This window comes from Hevea brasiliensis, chromosome 9 (genome assembly GCF_030052815.1).
Source record: "Hevea brasiliensis isolate MT/VB/25A 57/8 chromosome 9, ASM3005281v1, whole genome shotgun sequence".
In the NCBI taxonomy this organism is placed as follows: domain Eukaryota; kingdom Viridiplantae; phylum Streptophyta; class Magnoliopsida; order Malpighiales; family Euphorbiaceae; genus Hevea; species Hevea brasiliensis.
In genome coordinates this window covers 20,110,884-20,133,233 of record NC_079501.1, presented here as the reverse complement: position 1 = coordinate 20,133,233, position 22,350 = coordinate 20,110,884, and the positions used below count along the sequence as shown (strand labels likewise).

Sequence of the window (22,350 nt, the reverse complement as noted above, 5' to 3'; positions counted from 1 at the left end):
AAATTGACTATTCTGGGTGATTATGTAACAACAAAACTGATTGATGCTTAAATAATTTAATACCAGACGTTTTACCATAAAATTGACATCAATTAGGTTGCTTTTAATACCCAATGATGGTTCTAAATGGGTAGAGCTCTCATGACGATTGATTTATCACTGTATAAGATTCAAAGAAAGCATGGTTAGCATATGGGAGGTTTTTAAGCAAAACTGACTATACACCTTTGACCTTACCACTAAACTTTTGGTGTTTTCAAATATTTTGAACCTAAAATTGATGTAACTAATTTGACCCTTTGACAATTATAACTAGATAAAGTAACAAAACAATAAATTTAAAATTTTGTGATATTGTCTGAGTTGATCTAACCCCATTATACATAATTTGCAGTCGCCATGTCTAGAAATTAATTAAATGGTATTGTTCATAACTATACATGCGCTAGAAATATGCTTAACAATTTCTTATTCTATAATGGAATAATTATCATATATAATTAGGATTCAACCCTAGAATTGAACAAGCTGGATTGGATTGGAGCACTTATTATGACATTGTAACAAATTAATGAGAAAAGCATTAAAAAAAAAAAGAATTCTCTTTTGAATGATTTTGTCTAAACTTTGACAAGGGGATATAAATCATTAAAAAAAATTCAATTTTTTATTATTAATTTCAATTTTATAAATTAATAACCTGAATTATTTTTAGAAGAAATTATAACTTTAAGTTTGAGATGGTAGTAGCAATGTTGTTGTCACCTAGTTAGATTAATTCTAAATTACAATTTTTCATACTATTAATGTATTCCATTCTTCTTCTTCTTATTATTTTTTATTTCTAATTTTCTTTTATATGTCGTAAAGATCAAGTAGAGGAGATCTATTAGTTCCATGAACATGGAATTGACAAATATGTATATATATATTAAAGAAAAATGTTCCTGTTTGATTGTTTCTATATATATAAAAAATTAAAAAAAGAGAAAATAATCGTGTACATTTAATTTTGTAATTGGGCTCAATTTATAGATTTTGTTCCCAAAACATAATTTTTCTTTTGTCCTAAAACAAAACCAGGACCTTAAAATCCATAGAAGAACCCATTATCATCTTGAACGAACTGGCTCTTCATCTATGGTTGCCAACAATGGCTTCCTTGACCGTGACATGGACATCCTATGCCTAAACTCTGGTGTCGAAACTTCTTCTGTACCTTCCAAGCTCAGCCTGGGAACCGCCACCCCGTCCACGGCCGTATCTGAAGTAGTATCCGGCCGGAACCTTACTTTCCCTCCCGAAACCCGTTTCACTGCAGAGTTGGCTCCCATGAACAAAGCACCCAAGTCGCTTGCTGTAACCACAGAGTACTTTCTATACATGAGATACATGATGTACACATTTGCCTTTTGAAGATCATCGTCAGCATTGAGAGCACAAAATCTCCGACCAATTTTCAGGGACTTGGAGTTAACGATGAAGAAGTTTGGTGTCTCCATCATGAGCTCAGCAGCTTTGGTGGGTTGGTGGATTTGGCCAATTTCTCCGGATGGGAAGATCACTTTTGTTGATTTTGAGTTCTTGAGTAATAATGGGTTCGCTAGCTTGCAAGAGACGTAGTTTCCCATGATTAAAGAAGCTAGGAAGATCTGAGATTCAAGAATTCCAATAAGTAAATGTTATTGAACCCTCCTTTGCTATTATTCAGTGAGCAAGAAAACTCTGAATGGTAGATATGATTCTTGCAGAGAAAGCGCGAGATCGAATAAGAAGAAAATGGGGGGGAGATGGGTTGCGGTGCAGAGGGTTTGACAAGTATATATTTATAGGTGTATATGATTGAAAGATTCTCAGGGCTTCAACCCAGTTGTTTTGGAAACGCGTTTAGTAAGAAAAAAGAAATATTATTATTATTATTTTTTTTTATAATTATTGACCTTTTGTTTGGGAAGGATCATACGGGAAAAAAAATTAATAATGGAAAGTCTAGACAGAAGTATTTTTTATTTATTTCCTCTCTTTGTATTTTTTTTTTATTTCATTCCCTTTAAATTAGAGAGAAAGTGAGTTATGGATCATGTATCTTATTTCCCTTCTATATTTTATCTTTTTTCTTTCAATTTTCTTTGTTTGCAAATAGAGTTTGTTAATATTTTACATTACTTTGAGATAAGAGCAACTTTTTTTTATAAAATTTTAAGTATTTTTTTTCTTTTTAACTAATTTTTGGAGTAAGTTAAATCTTACTCATTATTTTTAAAATAGTATTAAAATCTTTTCAACTAATATTTAGATTTCTAAATAAATGTTTTATGCTCTATGTATTTAATTTTAGTATAAGAGGTGTATTAATATTCCACATTAATTGAAATAAAGGTAATATGCTCTCTATAAAGTTTTTGATATTCCTCTTTCTTAAACTAGCATTTAGGGTGAGTTCGATTGGACTCATTTTTTTAAGAATATTTTTTTACCATTTTTAATTTTCCTTAATTTTTTTATCTTTTCAAATATATAATAAACAGAAATTTTTTACTGGTAAGATCGGAATATAGCATGTATGTTTTTAATAAACAATCTCATCATACTAATATATATATATATATATATATATATATATATTATTTGAAATAAATGATGTTGGTTGATTTTTTTCTACTGGTTTAGATATGTAAAAGAAGATAGAATATATTAGATAATGAGTAGATTATAGAATTTACTATAGAGAAAATAATGTAGTTAACTATGAGATTTTAAGGTCTTATATAGGCATTTGATATACGTCTATTTAAATTGAAAGTATCGTCTTAGTAAAAGTATGATGAGGGTGAGATTCAAAAACCCTAATAAGGTGAAATGTTTGTATTGGATTGAGGTTTGAGCATTTTGTGATAATTAAATTACCAAATAATTATTTCTATAAAAAAAATAAATCATCAGTTGACTTGACTATATATAATACTATCAATAAAATAAAGAGAGAAAACTTTACAAGATATTATTAGCAAAAAAATTAAAAAAAAAAAAAGAAGAGTGAACAAAATAAGGGACGAAACCATTGTTTTTTATTAAGGAAAATTAATTTAGAATTTTGCTTTTCTACGCATATGTTTACACCTTCATATATATTACTCACTCTTAATTGCAAATATTCTTTAGAGTTATCAACTGATCTCAACAATATCGATAATTAATTAAATTAACAAGTAATTTTTTTTTATTAATAATGACATAATATTATTTTTAATTTTGTGGATATGAAATTATGAATTTAAAATATTTTTTAATCACGAATTTTTTTCATCAAATAGGAAATAAAACTGCTAAAGTGTACTGCTTAATCTTTTAAGAATATAGTAATAAGAATGAAACCATGTTCAAAACCATGTTCAATTAGATAATTAGGTAAAATGTAGGACTTTTGCTTAATTAGATAATTATTAATTAATAAATTAAGTGAGCAACAAGGAAGTTAAATGTCGGTGTTGTGTTGGTTAATAAACTCATTTTCCCACTCTAAAACGCAGCCTCATCAACGTGCCACGCACTGCGTCACCGTATCATTTTGATTAATTCATTTCCCCCACCCACCGCCTCCTTCCTTCTTCCACAATTCTTTGCCGCCTCCTCTCGCTTTCGCATACCCTTTCTATACTAACACTATGTTTAGATAAATGATGAGAAAGAAAAAAAAAATAAATGAAGGAAATTTTTTTTATTTTTCATTTTTTTTATTTAAATGAGTAAAAAATAAAGAAAAAAAAAAATTATCACTAAAAATAAAGGATAGATATAGAATTTGCAAATACAAGTCTAATTTTTTTTCCTTTTAATTTTTTATTTTCTTTTCAATTTAAAAAGAAAATAACTAGCATTTTTTTTATCCAAACAAATAAAAAATCTTTTTAAAAATTATTTTTCCCTAATTATTTTCCTTTTTCCCTTTCCCATATACCCAAACAAGGTCTAAAATTAACCGTTCAGTGTAAGATTTGAAAATCTTCAAATCAATAAGTGATTTTCTTACCCAGAGGATCAGTCCAATCATAAGAATAAAAGTTATTTTCCTTACTAATTAAGATTTAACTTTATTAAAAGAATATTTATTTTAAATATATCTGTCTAATATATTAAAATATGACTTTTAAATCGTTTATCTATAAATTATCATTACATAGTAATATTGAAAAATAAAATTTAAATTTAACACCTATTAAATGAGTATTGTTAATTAAGATATGGAATACATCCCATTCTTTCTTGACTAAACTCAATTGCCACATACTGAGATGATCACATTACACGTACAAGTACAATTGACACCTCTACTTCATCATTTTATACCATTATTATTGTTTAGCAGATTCCATTGAGCTTCTGGCACACATAAGAAAATCTTTCACACTACCTACCAGATGTGTTCAATTATTAATCATACTGCAGAGAAATTGTTGGTTTTCACTTTAATTAATTAATGATTATTTTTGTTTTATAATGCCATATCTAGCTAATAATATACCTATTAATTATCTGTAATCTATGATGAATAATGTAAAGTGTCATATACTCACTTTGACCATGTATATGTGTTTCTTTTGCTTTTCTTTCAAGTGAAATTTATTTTGATGCTCATTATTTTTGCTTTGATAGCAATCAGATGGTGATAATAATTAGACAAGCTGTAAAGACTGCAGGCATGTTGGCATGGAGTAAATGTACCATTACACTCCATATATTACAAAATTGCATGGTTGGCAATTAATATAATGACAAATACTAGGATAAGCTACAATTCATCACCACAATTAAAAATACCCTTTTGAGTGGGTTGTAGATAACTTTTGGTCTGGTTGTAGATAGTTGCAAGTTAACAGGCAAGGGATTTTTGGGGCAGCGTGGTTGGATTTATGCTATAGCCTATTGGTTTTCTCTGTTTCCTTGTGTTTGTATTGTGTTTTTTCTATAGATTCTACTATGGTTGAGTGTCCCTTCATCGATGGTCCAAGATCTTTGCTTTCACTCTTCTTCGGCCATAATGTTGTCTAGGAGATGATAGAGCCCCCATGGGTCATCTGTTGCTATGGCGTGAAGGTGAACAGGATGGTGAAAGTTTCTTGCGAGGTCGACACCAGCAGTAATGGCTGGTTTGAAAGGTGCGATTGGGATGCCAAAAAGAGCGCCTTCAATTCCCCCTTCGTTGACCGTAATGGCTTACATTTTCTCTAACCCAATGGTTCTTGGTTCCTTGACTCTCAGTTATCTTCCCCCAACAAATGATGTATGTCCTTGCGGCTATGGTGTTTAACTTGGGTTTAATTTTTAAACTTATTGTATGGGTCTATCTGACGGAATTTTTAATATATTTTATAGGACTTGAACCTTTGTTCTCAACCTATGTACTCACTTTGCCTTGTTTAAGCCTATTAATGAAACATTTATCTTAGAAAAAAAAATCTCATAATAATCCTTGGGTACAATAATATTAAACTTTTATAATATTTTAGTCATTAACTATCAAAATTTGATCCGGAGTCAGCTAATCTGTTCGGAAGCTGAAAGCGGATGGGGATTTCTGTAAATTCGTTCATAATGCAAGTGACAACTGTGCCTCCACAAAGAAGAGCTCAAAAATGAGACCAAAAGCCTAACCAAATGTCTTACCCATTTTTTGGTGGGGCTCACGGCCAGCCCATTCTGCAAAAAGTTCAGGCCGAATTATGTCAACCCCCTCCGGTCCAGGAATTTATAACAACATCGAAGACTATGAAGACCTCATAATTCTTGGCCATGAAAGCTGTTAATTTTCACAATTATATATCAGTATTACTTAATAAAATAGCCATTAGATGACTCAAGAATGGTATCAAATATATGCCATTGACACTAATCCTGTTATCCTGTTTAATTTTTCTCTCATGAAAAGCAAATCTTCAACGATAGCATACTACTTGATTTCTGTTTTTATCCACGCAATATAGATCTTTTTACCGCTTAAGCACATGGAATACTTAGAAACGCTGTTCCTGTTGTGCTTTTTTAATGCCAGAGCTTTGAAGCTCGTTCATCCAAGTTTTGATGATGATAAATGAGATCTCATTGCAATTTATGATCTTTTGGGATCTGCACTAGTCGACATGGTGAGTGAAGCTCGAACATTCCATACCACTTCTAATAATTAATCTGGGATTTAAATAAATGATAATTGTTCATCATACTGGAGGAAATGCTCAATCAAGAAAAGATGGACTCATTCAATTTGCCATTCTACTGCCCCAACAATGTGTTTTAGTTTAGCAACCCAAGTTTTTGACAGTAATTATGTGTCCGTTGGAATAAATTAGGCTATTTTTGATAATATAAGAAAGTTAAAGAAAATGATGGTTATAAATTTTGATCTTTTATTTGGTAAAGCAAATATGATATGTTCTACCGTTTAATAATTGCAGAATAGTGAATTGAGATCAATACTTGGCACGTAGATGTATTTGGAGTAAAAAAGTATGTGTCAAATTCCATTACACAATCTGGTTTAAGTGCCTCAAGACTCAAGTTATTGGATATTAATTTCAAGGATTAGCCTAGTTGTCAAGTAGATTTACTTTCCACTGTTGTTCACTAAAGTTTATATCTTGGAGTCATCTGTAACATGACTAGAGAAGTAGGCTTTTTTCCATTCACCCCACCCAATCAGTCTGTCAACACATAACTCATAAGCAAGAATTGACCAAAAAGGGAAGGTACAGATGATGAATTGCATGGGTTGCTTGTGCATCAACATGACTGATCATCCTTTATCTATGGATAAAAGATTTAGAATGTCATTTTCTAAGCTGCATCATTTTCTTTGTTGACTATTAAATTCATGTTCGAGGCATCAATATCAAGTCGCTGGCTACAGAACCTAATAAAGGGCACCCAAATTAACTGTGATCGCTTTTATTATCTAGTCTTGTTAGCCCACTTTCCCTAACACAACCCTTTCTATTGTTAATTTCGTTCAGTGGCTTAGCCATATTCCTGTCTGTAAAATTTGATGCTTTAGTCTAGGTCCAATTTTGAACATATCACATTTGATTGTATGCCCACGCAAGCAGAAACACTTCATTTATATGTTTCAACTGCTCGTTACAGTGCATTAATAGCAGTACCAGGGCATTATTGGTCACACATGTATAGAAAGAGACAGAAGCGATATTGCAGTTGCAAGATGACTAGATGCCTGTATATATGTGCCAACCTCCTCCACCACATTGAATCTTCAGTGCACTAAAGCTGTCTTTCAAAATAGAAAAATGGCTTCCGGTCTAGTACTTTTCTTCTTTTTTCTCAGTTCTCTTCTCTTCTTGTTTGTCTCTTCTTCCCATTTTTCTTCTTCAGGAAACAATGTTGCCATGAAACCAGCTCCTCCTTTTCATTCCCAGAAGAAAGCTGTAGCTAATCCCGAGAAAGTATCTGTGTCTTTGTATTATGAAACCCTATGTCCCTATTGCAGGAATTTCATTTTGGATCCTCTCGCAAAGGCCATCAAGACTGATCTCATGACCATTCTTGATCTGCAGCTGGTCCCCTGGGGCAATGCTATGATTCTACCCGATAGTACTGTCTCATGCCAGGTTCATTGCTTTCTTCAACCTAAATTGAAGAGTGCCTTTAAATCCTATTAATCATTTTTGTACTTGGTATTCGGCAGCATGGGGAAGATGAATGCTACCTTAATAGCATCCATGCCTGTGTCATCGACATCTGGCCTGATGTGGTAAGGCCAGCTTTCCCCTTTTCCTACTTCTTGAGTTGCTGATTTCTTTACAAAACCATTACAGAAACGGAATATTTTGAAAATAGAACTACTGTATTCAGCCACTATTTAATTATTTAGGGTGGATGTTCTGTCAAATTTCTATACAGATTATGCACTTCAACCTGATTCAGTGCATTGAAGAGCAGTCTTCTGCCATGGGTCTTGGAAATGGAGCAGAAGCATTGTATAATGTATGTGCAGAACAATTGGGGTTCCCCGCAAAACCCATTAAGGATTGCCATGAAAGCGCGCGTGGAAGAGAGGTTTGGCCAATCTATTTACACAGAACTCCACATTGAAATATAATTGAATTCATTGACATGAATGCTTCATCCCTGATATGCAGCTTTTACTGCAATACGGAAGTAGAACTGATAGTCTCAATCCGCCTCACAGATATGTACCATGGGTCGTGGTGAATGGAAATCCTCTCCTTGAGGTCACCCGGAATCCAATATGCACAAAATTTTGATTCTTTTTTGTCCTCTTATCATCCCAATATTATCTTCATTTTTTTTTCCTGGATGCAGAACTATGATAATTTTGTAGAGTATGTCTGCAAGTCATACAGAGGCAAATCTTTGCCCACAGCATGTGTTTCATATCCCACCAGCTCAGTTTCTAAGGAAAGGTCACTCCACTCAGTTTGCCCTGCAGGTTTAGCAAGGCCAGCGAAGCATCCGGCCAGGGTGCAGGAGAATATGGAGTCTTTGGCATGATTCTTGTGGTTGTTGTATATCATCTCTCTGTTCAACAGGACAAGCACCTTTATAATACAATAATTAACTGGGCCATCTATGTATAGCTTTCTGGTCCACTTAAACTACTTCTAGTGATGGTAGTTCACAGAGCCAGATGATGTAATTAAGGATCTGCAAGTGAAAATTCAGTTTCCGGGCATTTCAACGCGTATGCTTTATTATTTAAATTTTACTAACTGAAGAAAATAATTAATGGGTTGAAAAACTAATGGGATGATGTGGTTAGCCGCCAAATGACAGGATGCAATGCAAGCATCCGTTGTTTGGGTAAGGCGTTTCGCTGCCGTTTTTTAATTACATTTCAATATGCCCTCGGTTACGTGAAGTGTCCATTGTCGTTTGTAAGGCCAAACGGCAATCCGCTTTCACTTCTTGCAAAGGACACCAGAACCGGGGCGTTTTTCTTGTTGCAAAAGGGAGTTGAACACTAGGACCGACTAACGATCCAAACGGTGCGTTTTTTCTTTGCTTAGGCCTTTTGTGTCTTTTGCCGGTCAAAGTTAGCAATAATTCGATTTTCTTCCTCTTTGTCTTTTATTGTTGTAATTTTTTTTGGGGTCAATTTTTAATTTCAAACCTTATTGCAATGTTATCGAATTAAAATTGATTAATTATTACTCTAATTAATAAAAAAAGAATTTTTCATATTTTACAAATTAGATTAATTTTAATATTATTAGAAATTATGAATCAATTTAAATATTTAATCAGAAAAATTAAAATTCGATCACTAACATAAAAATTAGATGATGTTTAGAATACTGTTTAGCCAGCTTCGTAATTATCACTTTAAAGTAAATTACTAAATTCAAGTAAATGTTTTCCTACTATTTAATTTAAAAATTATTTTTAATTATAATATTTAATGATTTATTCATTCAAATAAATAAGTGATCAAGCATATGTTTCATTTTACAGTAGATCATAGTTCAAACCACGATGACTTTTATCCCCTTTAATTATTTTCAAAGTGTTAAAAAAAAAAAATTCTAAAGGTTCATATTCATATACCAAAAACTCTATCAAATACACTAGGAAAAGCCAATTTAGAAACGAACAGCAAGTGATCAGTGGCAAGAATGATAGTAGTACCTATCCCTTGTGAAGAGTTTTTCTATGTTTGACCAGCAGATCAGACATTCTTCTTCGATACCAGCAAGGAATCTGTCAGTTCCCGCACCCTATTCCTTATTCGTGTTTCTGTTTCCAGTGTTTTGCTCGCTGCACTGTATATGCTCAATGCCTTTATAAGTTGTTATGTAAACCCACTACAACCACCACCCCCGCCCTCCCAAGTCTCTACAAGACATCCATTAGAAATGGCTAGTGACCAGACCAGAAACTCCATTTATAGCTATATCCACAATTCTTTCTTGCAGGTATTTTCTGTCACTAAAGTCTATTTTCCGAGTAAATTTGCAGTGATTTAGCAATAAGTCATGATGATAGTACAAACTTAAATAATGATAGCTCTTCTTCCCTTTTTTTTTTTTTTCCCCTAACGCGCAGAAAATTGGGGTAGATAAGGCAAAGGGTATCATCTTCGAGACAATTTTGGAGAAACTTGACATCAAACAAATATTTTCATCCTCTCCAACCATATTCAGGATTGCGGACTTGGGTTGTGCTGCTGGGCCTAACACATTTCTTGCAGTTGAAAACATAGTAGAACTTGCAAAGCTCAAATGCCAATTTCATGGACTCGATCTAGACAGTCTTGAGTTTCAGGTGTTCTTCAATGATCTAGTTTTCAACGATTTCAATATGCTTTTCAAGAACCTTCCCAGTGACAAAGAATACTATGCTTCTGGTGTGCCTGGATCCTTTCATGGTCGCTTGTTTCCTCCGGCTTCTCTCCATTTTGCCTACTCCTCTTATGCACTTGCAAATCTCTCAAAGGTGCCGGATGAGCTCCAGGACACTGTTTCTCCAGCTTGGAACAAAGGGAAAGTTTATTTTACAAACTCTCCAAAGGAAGTTGCTGAGGCTTACACCATGCAGTTTGCCAAGGACCTGGAGTCCTTTCTGAAAGCCAGAGCCCTAGAGCTTGTTCCTGGAGGGCTTATGGCTTTTCTCTTCACAAGTGTTCCTCCAGATACTAAATGTGCTCTCACTGCAGTTCTTGATCTTTTGGGATCTACCCTCATGGATCTAGTCAACATGGTCAGTATGTCCTGGCTATTTATTAATGTTCTGCACATTATTAAATTTCATTTTCATTTTTGCGTTATATAAAAGCAATTTTCTTTGCTTTTCAATTTCTATTTACTATTTAACCATTTATTTATTTTTTATATTTTAATTAAAAAAAATTATTGGGTGTTATTGAGCTAATATTGGATATGTTTATAGTGTTGAAGGGAAAGGTGAGCGAAGAAAAAGTGGATTCCTTCAACTTACCACTGTACTTCCCAAATCCAATAGAATTCAAGGATTTGATTGCGAAAAACGGGAGTTTCACCATCGAAAGAATGCATGCCCTGGAACTTCCCTGTCCTGAAGTTGGAGAAGGTGTTATGCACATAAGAGCAATCTTGGAGGAGCCCATCAAGGAAAATTTTGGAGCCCAGATCATTGAAAGTTTATTCAACCAATTGCAGAACAAAATCGCTGAAAACTCTGTCGCTTTTGACTTAAGCTATAAGCGTGCATTTGTACCATGCGCTGTTCTGAAGCGCAAAATGTATCTGGAAAATGATTAGTTAAGTTCCAGGATCTAAATAAGATCAACTTTGATCCCAAATAACGTCTATTTGGGATCTTGCTTTGGCTTGCTTATTGATGTTGTTTTTGTGGAAGGATAGTAACACGTTGGTCTTTGATAGTGTAAGAAGTGAACCTAGAGTCTTATCGTCTATGGTGAGTAACAATTGGGAGGAGAACAAAGCTACTTTTGCATCCTCAAATGATATGTCTCTTTTTTTTTTTTTTTTTTAAGATAAAATGAAGTGGTAAAAACATTATAAGGCTTAAGGCCCAAATGTACCAACCTTGTTCTGTCGAAGTCAAGGCCTCAAGTTCCCCATAATCAGGAAACATCAACAACAACCATTCGAGGGTGGTGATGACAAGGCTCTCGGCTTCTCACTTACATCTAGCCTTGAGAGTCGAGCACCACAAGATGTTGGCCATAAGACTCCAAAGAGCATCTATACCATCCACAGAGTGAAGCACCAAGCACCCAAAACCCAAAAAAACAACTTCTATGAAGGACCCCTAAGGTACTCAACCAAGCTGCGCGAATTTGTAAAGTCTCTCACCAGTGAAAAAGTTGGATTTATACAAGCCAAAAGAAAAATTAGAGAAACATTTTTTACAACCTCACTTGAAGTTGAGGAGGGAAACTCGCACTTCGAATTAAGGATGAAGCTATCCTTTGTTTGAAAGGGGCAAAGCATGCCACAGAATTGACAACAAAGAAGACTAATCTCTAAAAAACAAAAAAAACAAAGAAGAAAAATTTCTCTCAACCGCTTGTTAAAGATATTCACTCTTCAGATATTAGGTTTGCAACTAGTGAGACTTTGGAATATATTATTTTGCACTTGATTGAGGTTTAATTCTGTTCATTTTAGTTATAATATTTCATGCTAATGTAATTTTATGGCTCATAATAAGGCACAATTAGCTCTCTCCTTGTGTCCATCTGCAGTGCTGAGAGGTGAGATCCCTCCTAGTAGAGTCCTTCCTTTTTTGGTTCAATAATAGATTATCCCTATGTTTAATCAATTCCACTTGATGGAGATTCCAAATATACACATTATTGATCATTATTATCTACACTACATTGGTATAAATGTATATAAGTTATTATTCTTGTGGGTTTTGGGACACTACCAAAGATTGGATTTGTTATTAGTTATAAATGGCTAGATACTTAAAATGTGGCATAACCTAATGTCAATTAGTATGCTTTGTTACTCTAGAGAGTCGGAAATTCTTAGGAATAAATGGACAATATTTCCAATTTTTTTTAGACCAATGAGTTATCTTGAATTTCTAATTGGCACTACAAACAATATTATCAATTGAAATTCATTTAATTCACCATTACATGAAAAACAAATGATGGGAAAGAAATCTTCATAAATACTAATAATAATTTATGAGTTTTAATTTATTGAAATTGTCTTCAAAATTATAAAGTGTTAAGAGTTTTAATTCAAGCTAATTGTATTAAAAATTTTCTTTCAAATTATAATATTTTAAATTTAAATTTTATTTAATATCAAATAAAAATTATAATTAAAAGTCAGGTTCTCAACATTCAAATATATTTCATAAAAAATGAATTATTTTTAATAATCAATTTTAAATATATTAAAGAACTCTATAAATATAAATATATACTTTATTTATTAATTTTTAAAATTATTCAAATTTAGAGATATACATATCATTAAATAGTATTATATGAATTCAAAAATTTTAAAATAATAAAAAATAAATTATTTTTTAAAAATAAAACTTAAGAATTTTTTTTATTTAATCTAAACCGAATATTTTTGTATTTTTGTTCACAAAATGATTTTTTAATTTTCTGTTTAAAATTAATTTCACAACGCATTTATAAGGTTTGACCATGTCCGGTGCTTCCCCACGGTGATTCCTCTGACATCACCCTCGGAGTCTCTCTTTCTCTATCTGAGTGCCGCGCAAATCTCCAAAGCCGTCTCCCTTGCCCCTCCTCAGATTAATCATACACTTTCATGGCGGGAATACGGTTGCAACCGGAAGAAGCCGACCTTACACAGCTGCAAACCCGAGCTACCACTGCTGATCTGGTTTCCGACGACGAGAGGTCTGTTGCTGCCGACTCCTGGTCCATTAAGAGCGACTATGGAAGCACTCTCGATGATGATCAACGCCACGCCGATGCAGCCGAGGCTCTTTCTTCTGCCAATTTCCGTGCTGCTTCTGATTACAAGTAACTTTAGCGTCTACCTCTTTTAGTTAGTACTTTTTCTTTCCTTTTTTTCCCCGTTTGGTTGCGCTGAAGATCTAGGAAAGCTATGGAATTAATTGGATATTTGTGTTTTACGTTTGGGAGTTGAGATTATTAGAAATGGAGCTGTAGATAATTGGATTGGTTGGGCTAGGATTAGGGATTTTACGTGTTGTTTCGTAGATTAGGATTGCATAAAAGTTTAGTTCCTAATGCTTAATTAACTAAATTGTTTGGTTGAATGTTTTATTCTTCTTGGATACTATGACAAGTTAAAACATAGTAGTTTTTATTTTTCCTGATTTGTTTTCCATTGTTTTATAAATTATTGTAAAATTTGAAAAACTGACTGACTATTTTTGTATTACTAAGACTAGGGATGACAACGGGTGGGGGTACCCCTAAACATCAACGACCTGAACTGGAACTCAATTAGTATTCTCAAAATTTAAATTCATCCTAAATACGATAAAAATTTATTTTCAATTATTCTAACTTATCCCAAACTCGATTATTATTAACACCAATAAATAACTGAACTTAGTTAATTTTATATATTTTAATTAATAATCTATATAAAACATTATTTTTATTAGTAATTTATATTTTGAAAATTTAATAATTTCATAAAATATTTCAATTTTATTTTATATAAAATAAAAAATATATAAAAATTTATATATATTATCATAAAAATATATATATTTTATATTTAATTAAATATTTATATAAATGTATTTGGTTAACGCATCACGTAAAATACAAACCTGACTCGAGCCTGTCATGGGCATTAAATTTTAAACTCAAACCCGTTTTAAACCTGATTGTATACTATTCAAACCCATCTTATTAGGGTTCAGTTGGATCGGTACTAGCAAAAATCCGATCCGTTGCCATCCCTAACTAAGACTCATGTTCTAATGATTATGGACCTTTTTGCATGAACTTTCAATGGGGTTCACCAGTTTGATGAAGTTCTTAAAAAATTTCTGGAGCTAGAAAAGGAGCTAACTAGCGATGGTTATGTGTTTGTTGTGCTCACCTTGAAAATTTCTTGTTGGGTTTGGGTGCTTGTGTGCTGTTCACCTTTGCGCAAATGTGGTTTATTTGTGCACACAGTTCTGACAAGGACGAAGCAGATGGTGAAGGGGTGGCATCAATGCTAGGTCTTCAGACTTATTGGGATGCTGCATATGCAGATGAGTTGGCAAACTTTCGTGAGCATGGCCATGCTGGTGAAATATGGTAACCATTTCCTTCATCCATGTACTTTTTCTGTTCAACAAGTAAATTTCTTTAGTTCACTGTATATGACAACGGAGCATGAGTACCATTTCTTAACAGAATGGAACCATAACTATTCCCTAGAATATGCATTATCTCTTTGGCATCAATTGGATTGCTCTATGTGCAGCTTTAGTTTTATGAGAGGACAAAGTAAACCCAAAGAATGACTTGACATGATCAAAGATTAAAAGCTTTGGCTTCATCTCTTTGAAGGATATTAAGATTATACTTAAACTGTAAATTTTACATGATATATATTGCTTATTGAAAGGAAATTTATAGTGGTCTGTAATAATAATTCATCTTAGGAAAGAAATAATAATTTGAATGCTAAATACTTATCAATGCTTTTTCTAGCTTACTAGTTGGAACATCTTGGGATTGGTAAGTCATTGTGCAATTTGTGACCGTTCTCCTATTTCCTTTGTTTACTGGATTATCAAGCTAATAGCCTTTGATCCATCACGCTCTTGGTGTATGCCATACTATCAATCGTTATGTTTTCATAATATGATTTTTATTATGTGATTCTTATTAGAGTTTTTTTTTTTTGGTCTTAAATTGCCTATATGAGTGGTTTTTATTTGTTTTATTTATGGGGATGTTATAAGTTAAACATGAGCACTTAATCAGATAAAGAGAGAAAAATTCAGTTCATTTGTACCTTTTCTTTAGCATTGATTTGAAGTAACTCTTACCGAAGGTGCCAGGCCGGTTGAATATTCTTTTGGGTTAACCTGACCCAAATGATAAGGGCATTTGGATGCTTCTGTATGGTTATCCTTGCCACCAAAAAATCATAAGTAACCAGAATAAAAGGACAATTTGCTTGAATTTTCCCAATATATTAGTTAGGCCCCACTTTCTTCAGATTAGAGGGCACTTGTCTTTTTGAAGATGCCATTTATAGGATATGAACCTATTTAAAGATTAGTTCTAGGGAGTATCAATTATAACTTCTATTTTTGAATTTGATATGAAAAGATAGTCAAGATATTCAAATTTCAAAGACAATGTCATATTTACTGTTATTATGGCGTGTGATTGCCATCCCAAACTCATATATTTGTTGTTTTTCATTGTTTTCCATAGGTTTGGGTCTGATGTAATGGATGTTGTTGTTTCTTGGACCAAGAGCTTGTGCATTGAGATTTCACAAGGTCACATTCCTAATCATGTTGATGATGTCAAGTCTGAACCTGGTGAACAGGGAGATAAATATTTGTCTAGCTGGAGTGTACTTGACATTGGAACTGGCAACGGTTTGCTCCTTCAAGAACTTGCAAAACAGGGGTACACTTTGAGATTTTGGCTGTAGTTCTGGTATTATATATTAATTGTTAAATCAATCAAAATATTTTAGATTAGTTCATAAAGATGCAATATTTAAATTGCACTCATGTTGATCAATTTTTCCCTCTATATGAGAACAGTATCATATGCAATTTGTAATTTGGAGATTAAAATAGGACAGTCCTGAAAGTCATCCTAGCATTCTGAACATTACAAATGCTAGATATCATTGCTTAGTAAATGAATAATGGATTAATCTCTCTTTTAAGTTTCTGCCTGTAAACTGTTAAGTTTGATGCAAAGTTTTTAGCTGTTACAGAACTGTTATTCAATTTTGGCTAAATTTTTTTTTTAATTTGTTAATATTTGTTTTAATATTTTTATATTGATTGTTACATTCAAGAAGATATGTAGTCTTGATGATTTTGGCTACAGGTTCTCTGATTTAACTGGAGTTGATTATAGTGAAGGGGCAATTGACCTTGCCAGGAGCCTTGCTGATCGTGATGGTTTTTCCAACATCAACTTTCTGGTATGATACAGCTTTGAGATTATTATTATGAAATAATGGCCTATTCTTTTATGTATACATGTATATACACAATTATATTTATTAGGTGGCATTTGTAAACTATACATTATTATTTTGTTTCATCTGTTTTAAAGTTTTTAAGAATTTCTTTGATCATAAATACAGATTGAATAAATGTGTTAAACATCCTATTTCTGGATCTGAATTGAGTTTTAAAAAAAATCTGCTGACGTCAAGTGTTGAATTGAATTTTAAAAAAATTATCATTTAGTAAATTGGATTTGGATTTACCTTACTCTAGTCAGAATCAGATCAGTTGACAGCTCTCTGGATGAATCATGATATAAATCTATAACTGGATTTAAATTAGGCTTGGTGTTTTTTTTTGGTACTCATAGTAAATAGGAGATAGTTCCAAACAACTATTTTAAAAGGGTGATTTCCTATTTCCTTCATTATTTTTGTTTATGACAATGGTCTGGGGAGTATGATATGCAATAATGAGGAAGTGGCATAATTCAAAATAAAGAAATCAATGATCTTTTAGTGGCCACCATGTTGTAATTAATATTCACAAGTAGAATAACAATAGGTAGTCCAAGCAAAAGGTGCATTTAAGGTGATAGCTCTCTCCATCACCTTAACACTATGTTTGGATGGGAGGAAAGAAAATAATGGGAGGAAAATAAAAGAAGATAATGATTAGGGAGAAAAATAACCTTTTCATTTTATGTTTGGATTAGAAGGGAAAATATTGAGAGGAAAGTTACTTTTTTGAATAATAAAATTACAATGTTACTTTTTTGAATAATAAAATTACAATGTTACTTTTTTGAACAATAAAATTACAATTCTACTCCTAAATATTCAAAAAGAACCTAAAAAATATAGGTATATTTTTGTAATTTTAAACATTTTCCTCCCACTTTCCCCTGAATTTGGAGAGAAAATGGGAGTGAAATCTAACACATATTTTCCTTTCCAAATTTTCTCTTTCTCTATTTTCCTCTTTAACTTAAGTCAAGTGGAAAAAAAAAAGGTTATTTTCCTTGCAAATTTTCCTTCCTCCCTTATTTTCATTAAATCCAAACACAATGTAAAGCACAAAGTGCGCATGTGCACACACCAAAAAAAAAAAAAAAAAAGAGCTCACCTAATTGAAGCAATTTGAAAATTTTCTTAATAAAATAATGTGCCAAAAGAAATTAGTGAAATAACTAATAAAATGAACATGCAATTATCCAGAAAATGGTGTATGAAAAATTCTAGTACTTGATGCCATATTGTAACATTAAACATAAAATTATGTTAACAATACACACCAAAAGAGAACTGAATAAAATGCTAATCTGAGAAACTACTAAGAAATACCTTGAAAAAAACTGAATATTCTAGACTAGCTTATAAATCATCATCAGAATTCCCAATTCAAGTCCTTAACATTTTTATCTTGACCACCAGATTGATAGCCTTTACTTTCTTTTCGATCTATTTCATCTGAATTATCATATCTTCAAATGGAGGCCATGAAATTGAAGCTTTGGAATTTGCACGAGACTTTTACTGCTTGATTGATTTGGCTTAGTTTCTTGGTGATGCAGTCAAGGAAGATTAAATTTAGGAATTATGTTAATTTAATTTTTCACTATAAAATTAGGAAGTTTAGAGTTCTATTATTTAGTAATTCTATTATTATTATTATTATTATTATTATTATTTAGGAATATTAGGTTTACTATTTTCCTAGTTTGAGTTTGTTCAGTATTTATAAATTGTTTTGGTTTAGTATTCCTAATTAGTTACTAATAGGATTAGTTGATACATTACAAATACCTATGTCTAGATATTTTATTAGGGAGAGATTATTATGATATTATTGTTGACAATTAATAAAATTTGAGAATGTTCTGTTCTTTATTTGAGAATTTGTTTCTCATTCTTTTCTACCCTTTATGTTCTTGTTCTACATGAATTTGATATCAGAGCCAAAAGTCCAACCTGTGTTTAAGCGTCCTTCAAAACTTCCTTCCATTAGTTTACTACTAAAAAAAAACTTGTTTCCCTCTGGTTTCCAAGCCATCACAAAACCACTGTCCCACTGTTGCATATTTGGCACTGCTCCTGGCTACTGTTACCTGTAAACCACTTCACCCCATTATTCCCTTTTGTTTCCCTGGTTCTACATCAATTGTGTTCTTACTTGATTCTCCAACACCATCTGCCTTTTTCCTAGAGCAAGTTGGAAATCCTAGCAACTGCTAACCCAAGGAAATAAGAAAAAAGCTCCATCAGTCTCATGTTTTTTTTTTTTTTTTTGCATGTCAATAATTATAACTGCAAAAACCTACAATATATAATAAATGGATTTTAATAAGCTGTGTGCCTCGAGGCGGCTGCCTAAGGGGGGAAAGCAAGCACCTTGTTAAAGGCACTTGCCTGACATGAAGGGTCCTGAGCACTGGATCCATATCTCACTGCACTTGTGCTCCTTAGTGAGCACTTTCTGAGGTTCTGATTACATAGTTTAAACTTGAATGAATACTTTGTGAGTTAATGCACAATTTACATGTTCACTTGAGTGAGGTGTGTATTTTTTATATAATGCTATCAGGTTCTAAATTGTGAACAACATTAATAAGGATGATCCAACTAATTTTGAACAATTATTAGACGTTGGGCATGGCTGTTTTGTATTATGTTAGTTATTAGTTATTACAGGTGTTATTGATGTCAGTTTAATTCTTTAATTATGGATTTATGGGCTTGCTATTTGTTGCTTGTAAGTCTGAAATTTTCATCAAGAACACTAGGAGATCTTGAGAGTTCATACTTAGTTACATTGTGCTTTGTATCACCAAATGTTAGTGCAAGACTTTGCATGTTACTGGACTCTTAGTCATGACACATAACAGTTATCTACACTCCTAGTCATTACCTATAACTTTCATGCAATAAATAACCCTAGGAGTGTAGATAACAGTTATACTGCATTATGTGAAGCACAGTGAGCTAATGAAGTTTGTGCATCTTAGCATAGCTATTATATCATGTGGTTTAATTTTATGAGTATGTCTACTTTCAAATCCAGTGTGTCCTTTTGGTTCTCCTTGCGATAATATCTACTTCCAAAGCTAGTGGAATTTTTATTTTTGAAGTCCATTATTTTTTCCCCAAACAGTCATAGAACTGAAAACATTTACTCTGTTCTGACAATTTTCTTAATACCTGCTATTCGGTTTGCAGAATATGAATCTTCTGGTTATTGAAATACTTTGATTGTTTGTGAATTTTGAATATGGTCATACTTGTCTTATCACAAATTTGTTTCAATCAATGACTTTCTGCATTTTTTTTGTTTGAAGTTTTATTTTGCTGCTTCCATTTTGTCTTTAGGTTGTTGATATTCTTGAAACAAAGGTAGAAAGACAGTTCCAGCTTGTGATGGATAAAGGAACTTTAGATGCCATTGGATTGCATCCTGATGGTCCTATCAAAAGGTAACTAATAGCATTACCTACTATTCCTGGCCTTTGTACCCAAATCTTATATATTTTATTGCTACTATGAGCCTGTTATATTTTTTTCTTTTGGTAAGTTTCCATCTCAACCATTCTCTTGTACCATAGTGGAAAATTAAGCTGATCTCCCCCCTCAATTTTAGGATCATGTACTGGGATTCTGTTTCAAAGTTGGTTGCATCTGGTGGAATATTGGTAAGCTTTAATTATTTTATAGTGACTCCCTATTTCTTGAACTCCAACTAATATAATAAAATTCAATTTCTTTTTTTTTTTTGGTCGACAATGTTAGGTGACCACCTCGTGTAACAGTACAAAGGATGAACTGGTGCATGAAGTGGAAAGTTTCAACCAGAGGACTAATCTGTCCCAGGGATTAGAGACTCGGAAGGACCAAGTATCTGGAGATCATCCTGTATTCCGATATCTCAATCATGTTCAAACATATCCCGCATTCATGTTTGGCGGATCTGTGGGATCACGTGTTGCTACTGTGGCATTCCTTCGGAGCTAAGCGTTAATTTGGTGTTGGCTTGTCAGGTTTTGTTATCATGTTTTGAAGGTGTTAAATGTATCTGCATGATAGAAATCATCCCTTTCAAGAAAACTTGCTATGTGCTTGAAAATTATTGAATCCTGGATTTGACACATTAGTGATAGTTCATCCACATTAATCCCTTATTATCTGCATGATAGAAGTCATCCCTTATTTCATTCACTTTAATCCCTCGACAAAATGTCCATAGGGATTCTAAGGATCTTCTCAACATCCGACTCGACAAAGCATGCTCAAAAATCAAGCTCCACCGTTTCCTGAAATCAAATCCTTGACAAGAAGACCTTCGCAACAATCCACCATCGGAGATTCAATAAAATAAAAAAATCTAGATCATTATTAATCCGTGGAGTGGACCGCACCTCTATAGAATTGCCCTTCGCCACTCTCCATCAAATGCACCTTCATAATAGATCCTTGGCATGAAGAACACTTCCAAATAAAGCTAGGGTTATGACCTACTTAAGCTACGAGAAAGTCTCCAGTTCGAAGGTATTTGGCTTGGAAAACTCGATCTAGGAGAGAATGAGGTTTAGACAATATCCTCCAACCTTGCTTATCAAGCATGGAGGTTGCGAAATCCCATATCACCGTCCGCCTTAAGCATGCACAGTCTGTCCCAACTGATCCTGTTAATCCCTTTAGCACGATTCTTAGTAGAAGTAAGAATGAAAACAATGTGAAGGACATTGTTTCCTTCATAGAAGATAAATAAACGAGATATTTTAAGAATTTTTATAAGATATAAAGAATAAATAGTCTATTTAAAAGAGTGCTAAAAACTTTTTGACAAAATGTCAGTACCATATCACTTCAAAATAAAAATAAAATTAAAATAAAGACAAATAATATATTTTCTTAAGTTAAATAAGGTTTTACATATTTACAAATAAATTAGTTCGGGAATTTTCCTTAAAATTATAAGAACGTACAGATTTTTCACAATGCAGATTAAAAATGCCGTGCGTTGCATGCATCTTGCAAAATCCTACAAAACGATTAATTAGCACCACCGATTCAACGGTTTGAAAATTGCCCATCTACTTACGTCACTTCTCTTGGAATTTATTGGCACATACTTCTTTTTTTTTTTCATTTTTTATATTTACGATTAAATATATTCTTTATAAGTAGCTTTCCCTCATTAGACTACAAATCCCTTTCAATTATTTTAAAATTGAATAATTATAATAAATTATTTTATAACAGTATTTAAAAGAATATTTTTTTTCAAAAACTATATTTGAAATGCAATGATGCTCTAAGTCTAACGGAAGGAAGCAATTTCTCCATGGATTGAATCCATAATTTTATCCTGTGTTGACGAAATGTATAAGAAGACAACGAAGAGGACAAATTTTATTTATTTAGGGTCTGTTTGGATTAACTTTTGAATACAACTGATAAATGTTAATCGATAACATATCATAATGATAATGATAATCGATAAATGATGATAATGTTTTATATTAAGTGTTTGGTAAAATTATAATTAGTTGTTGCTGTTAATATGTGAAATGACTAATAAGGGTATATATTATATAATTTATTTTATTATTTAAATAAATATAAAATTATAAATTTATTATATTATATTATTTATTTTATTATTAAATTAAATATATAATTATTAAATTAATATATTATATTATTTAAA

The 22,350-nt window shown here is 32.4% G+C and overlaps 4 protein-coding genes across 5 annotated transcripts; 3 read left to right on the top strand and 1 right to left on the bottom strand.

Annotated features, from left to right (window-relative positions):
• Positions 1-981: 981 nt before the first annotated feature.
• LOC131183383 (uncharacterized) lies at positions 982-1,795 on the bottom strand. The gene has a single exon (XM_058154159.1). It carries the CDS (start codon positions 1,629-1,631, stop codon positions 1,113-1,115), a length of 519 nt encoding a protein of 172 aa, XP_058010142.1. The 5' UTR covers positions 1,632-1,795; the 3' UTR covers positions 982-1,112.
• A 5,405-nt stretch (positions 1,796-7,200) lies between these two features.
• On the top strand, positions 7,201-8,701 carry LOC110661175 (gamma-interferon-responsive lysosomal thiol protein). Its single transcript, XM_021819729.2, has 5 exons — positions 7,201-7,616; positions 7,694-7,759; positions 7,909-8,064; positions 8,148-8,240; positions 8,332-8,701. Exons 1-5 carry the CDS (start codon positions 7,296-7,298, stop codon positions 8,518-8,520), a joined length of 825 nt encoding a protein of 274 aa, XP_021675421.1. The 5' UTR covers positions 7,201-7,295; the 3' UTR covers positions 8,521-8,701.
• Positions 8,702-9,495: 794 nt separating this feature from the next.
• On the top strand, positions 9,496-11,416 carry LOC110661151 (loganic acid O-methyltransferase). The gene is made up of 3 exons (XM_021819713.2): positions 9,496-9,941; positions 10,072-10,725; positions 10,923-11,416. The coding sequence occupies exons 1-3, from the start codon at positions 9,795-9,797 to the stop codon at positions 11,262-11,264; spliced, it is 1,143 nt and encodes a 380-aa protein (XP_021675405.2). The 5' UTR covers positions 9,496-9,794; the 3' UTR covers positions 11,265-11,416.
• A 1,703-nt stretch (positions 11,417-13,119) lies between these two features.
• LOC110661174 (uncharacterized) lies at positions 13,120-20,818 on the top strand. 2 transcript variants are annotated; one of them, XM_058153332.1, is made up of 7 exons: positions 13,120-13,489; positions 14,627-14,752; positions 15,887-16,087; positions 16,523-16,619; positions 20,013-20,116; positions 20,281-20,337; positions 20,435-20,818. In XM_058153332.1, the coding sequence occupies exons 1-7, from the start codon at positions 13,272-13,274 to the stop codon at positions 20,649-20,651; spliced, it is 1,020 nt and encodes a 339-aa protein (XP_058009315.1). In that variant the 5' UTR covers positions 13,120-13,271; the 3' UTR covers positions 20,652-20,818. The 2 variants fall into 2 exon arrangements, with proteins under 2 accessions (XP_058009315.1, XP_021675420.2); XM_021819728.2 differs by having other exon boundaries at positions 13,122-13,489; positions 20,281-20,332; positions 20,430-20,818.
• Positions 20,819-22,350: the final 1,532 nt, after the last annotated feature.

Excerpts from the sequence above, each read along its gene's own strand:
- LOC131183383 (XM_058154159.1), bottom strand. The coding sequence starts at position 1,631 with ATGGGAAACTACGTCTCTTGCAAGCTAGCGAACCCATTATTACTCAAG.
- LOC110661175 (XM_021819729.2), top strand. The coding sequence starts at position 7,296 with ATGGCTTCCGGTCTAGTACTTTTCTTCTTTTTTCTCAGTTCTCTTCTC. Across the intron at positions 8,065-8,147 it reads AAAGCGCGCGTGGAAGAGAG|CTTTTACTGCAATACGGAAG; the intron begins GTTTGGCCAATC and ends CCTGATATGCAG. Across the intron at positions 8,241-8,331 it reads ATGGAAATCCTCTCCTTGAG|AACTATGATAATTTTGTAGA; the intron begins GTCACCCGGAAT and ends TCCTGGATGCAG.
- LOC110661151 (XM_021819713.2), top strand. The coding sequence starts at position 9,795 with ATGCTCAATGCCTTTATAAGTTGTTATGTAAACCCACTACAACCACCA. Across the intron at positions 9,942-10,071 it reads TCCACAATTCTTTCTTGCAG|AAAATTGGGGTAGATAAGGC; the intron begins GTATTTTCTGTC and ends CCTAACGCGCAG. Across the intron at positions 10,726-10,922 it reads TCATGGATCTAGTCAACATG|GGAAAGGTGAGCGAAGAAAA; the intron begins GTCAGTATGTCC and ends ATAGTGTTGAAG.
- LOC110661174 (XM_058153332.1), top strand. The coding sequence starts at position 13,272 with ATGGCGGGAATACGGTTGCAACCGGAAGAAGCCGACCTTACACAGCTG. Across the intron at positions 13,490-14,626 it reads CGTGCTGCTTCTGATTACAA|TTCTGACAAGGACGAAGCAG; the intron begins GTAACTTTAGCG and ends TTGTGCACACAG. Across the intron at positions 16,088-16,522 it reads CAAGAACTTGCAAAACAGGG|GTTCTCTGATTTAACTGGAG; the intron begins GTACACTTTGAG and ends TTTTGGCTACAG.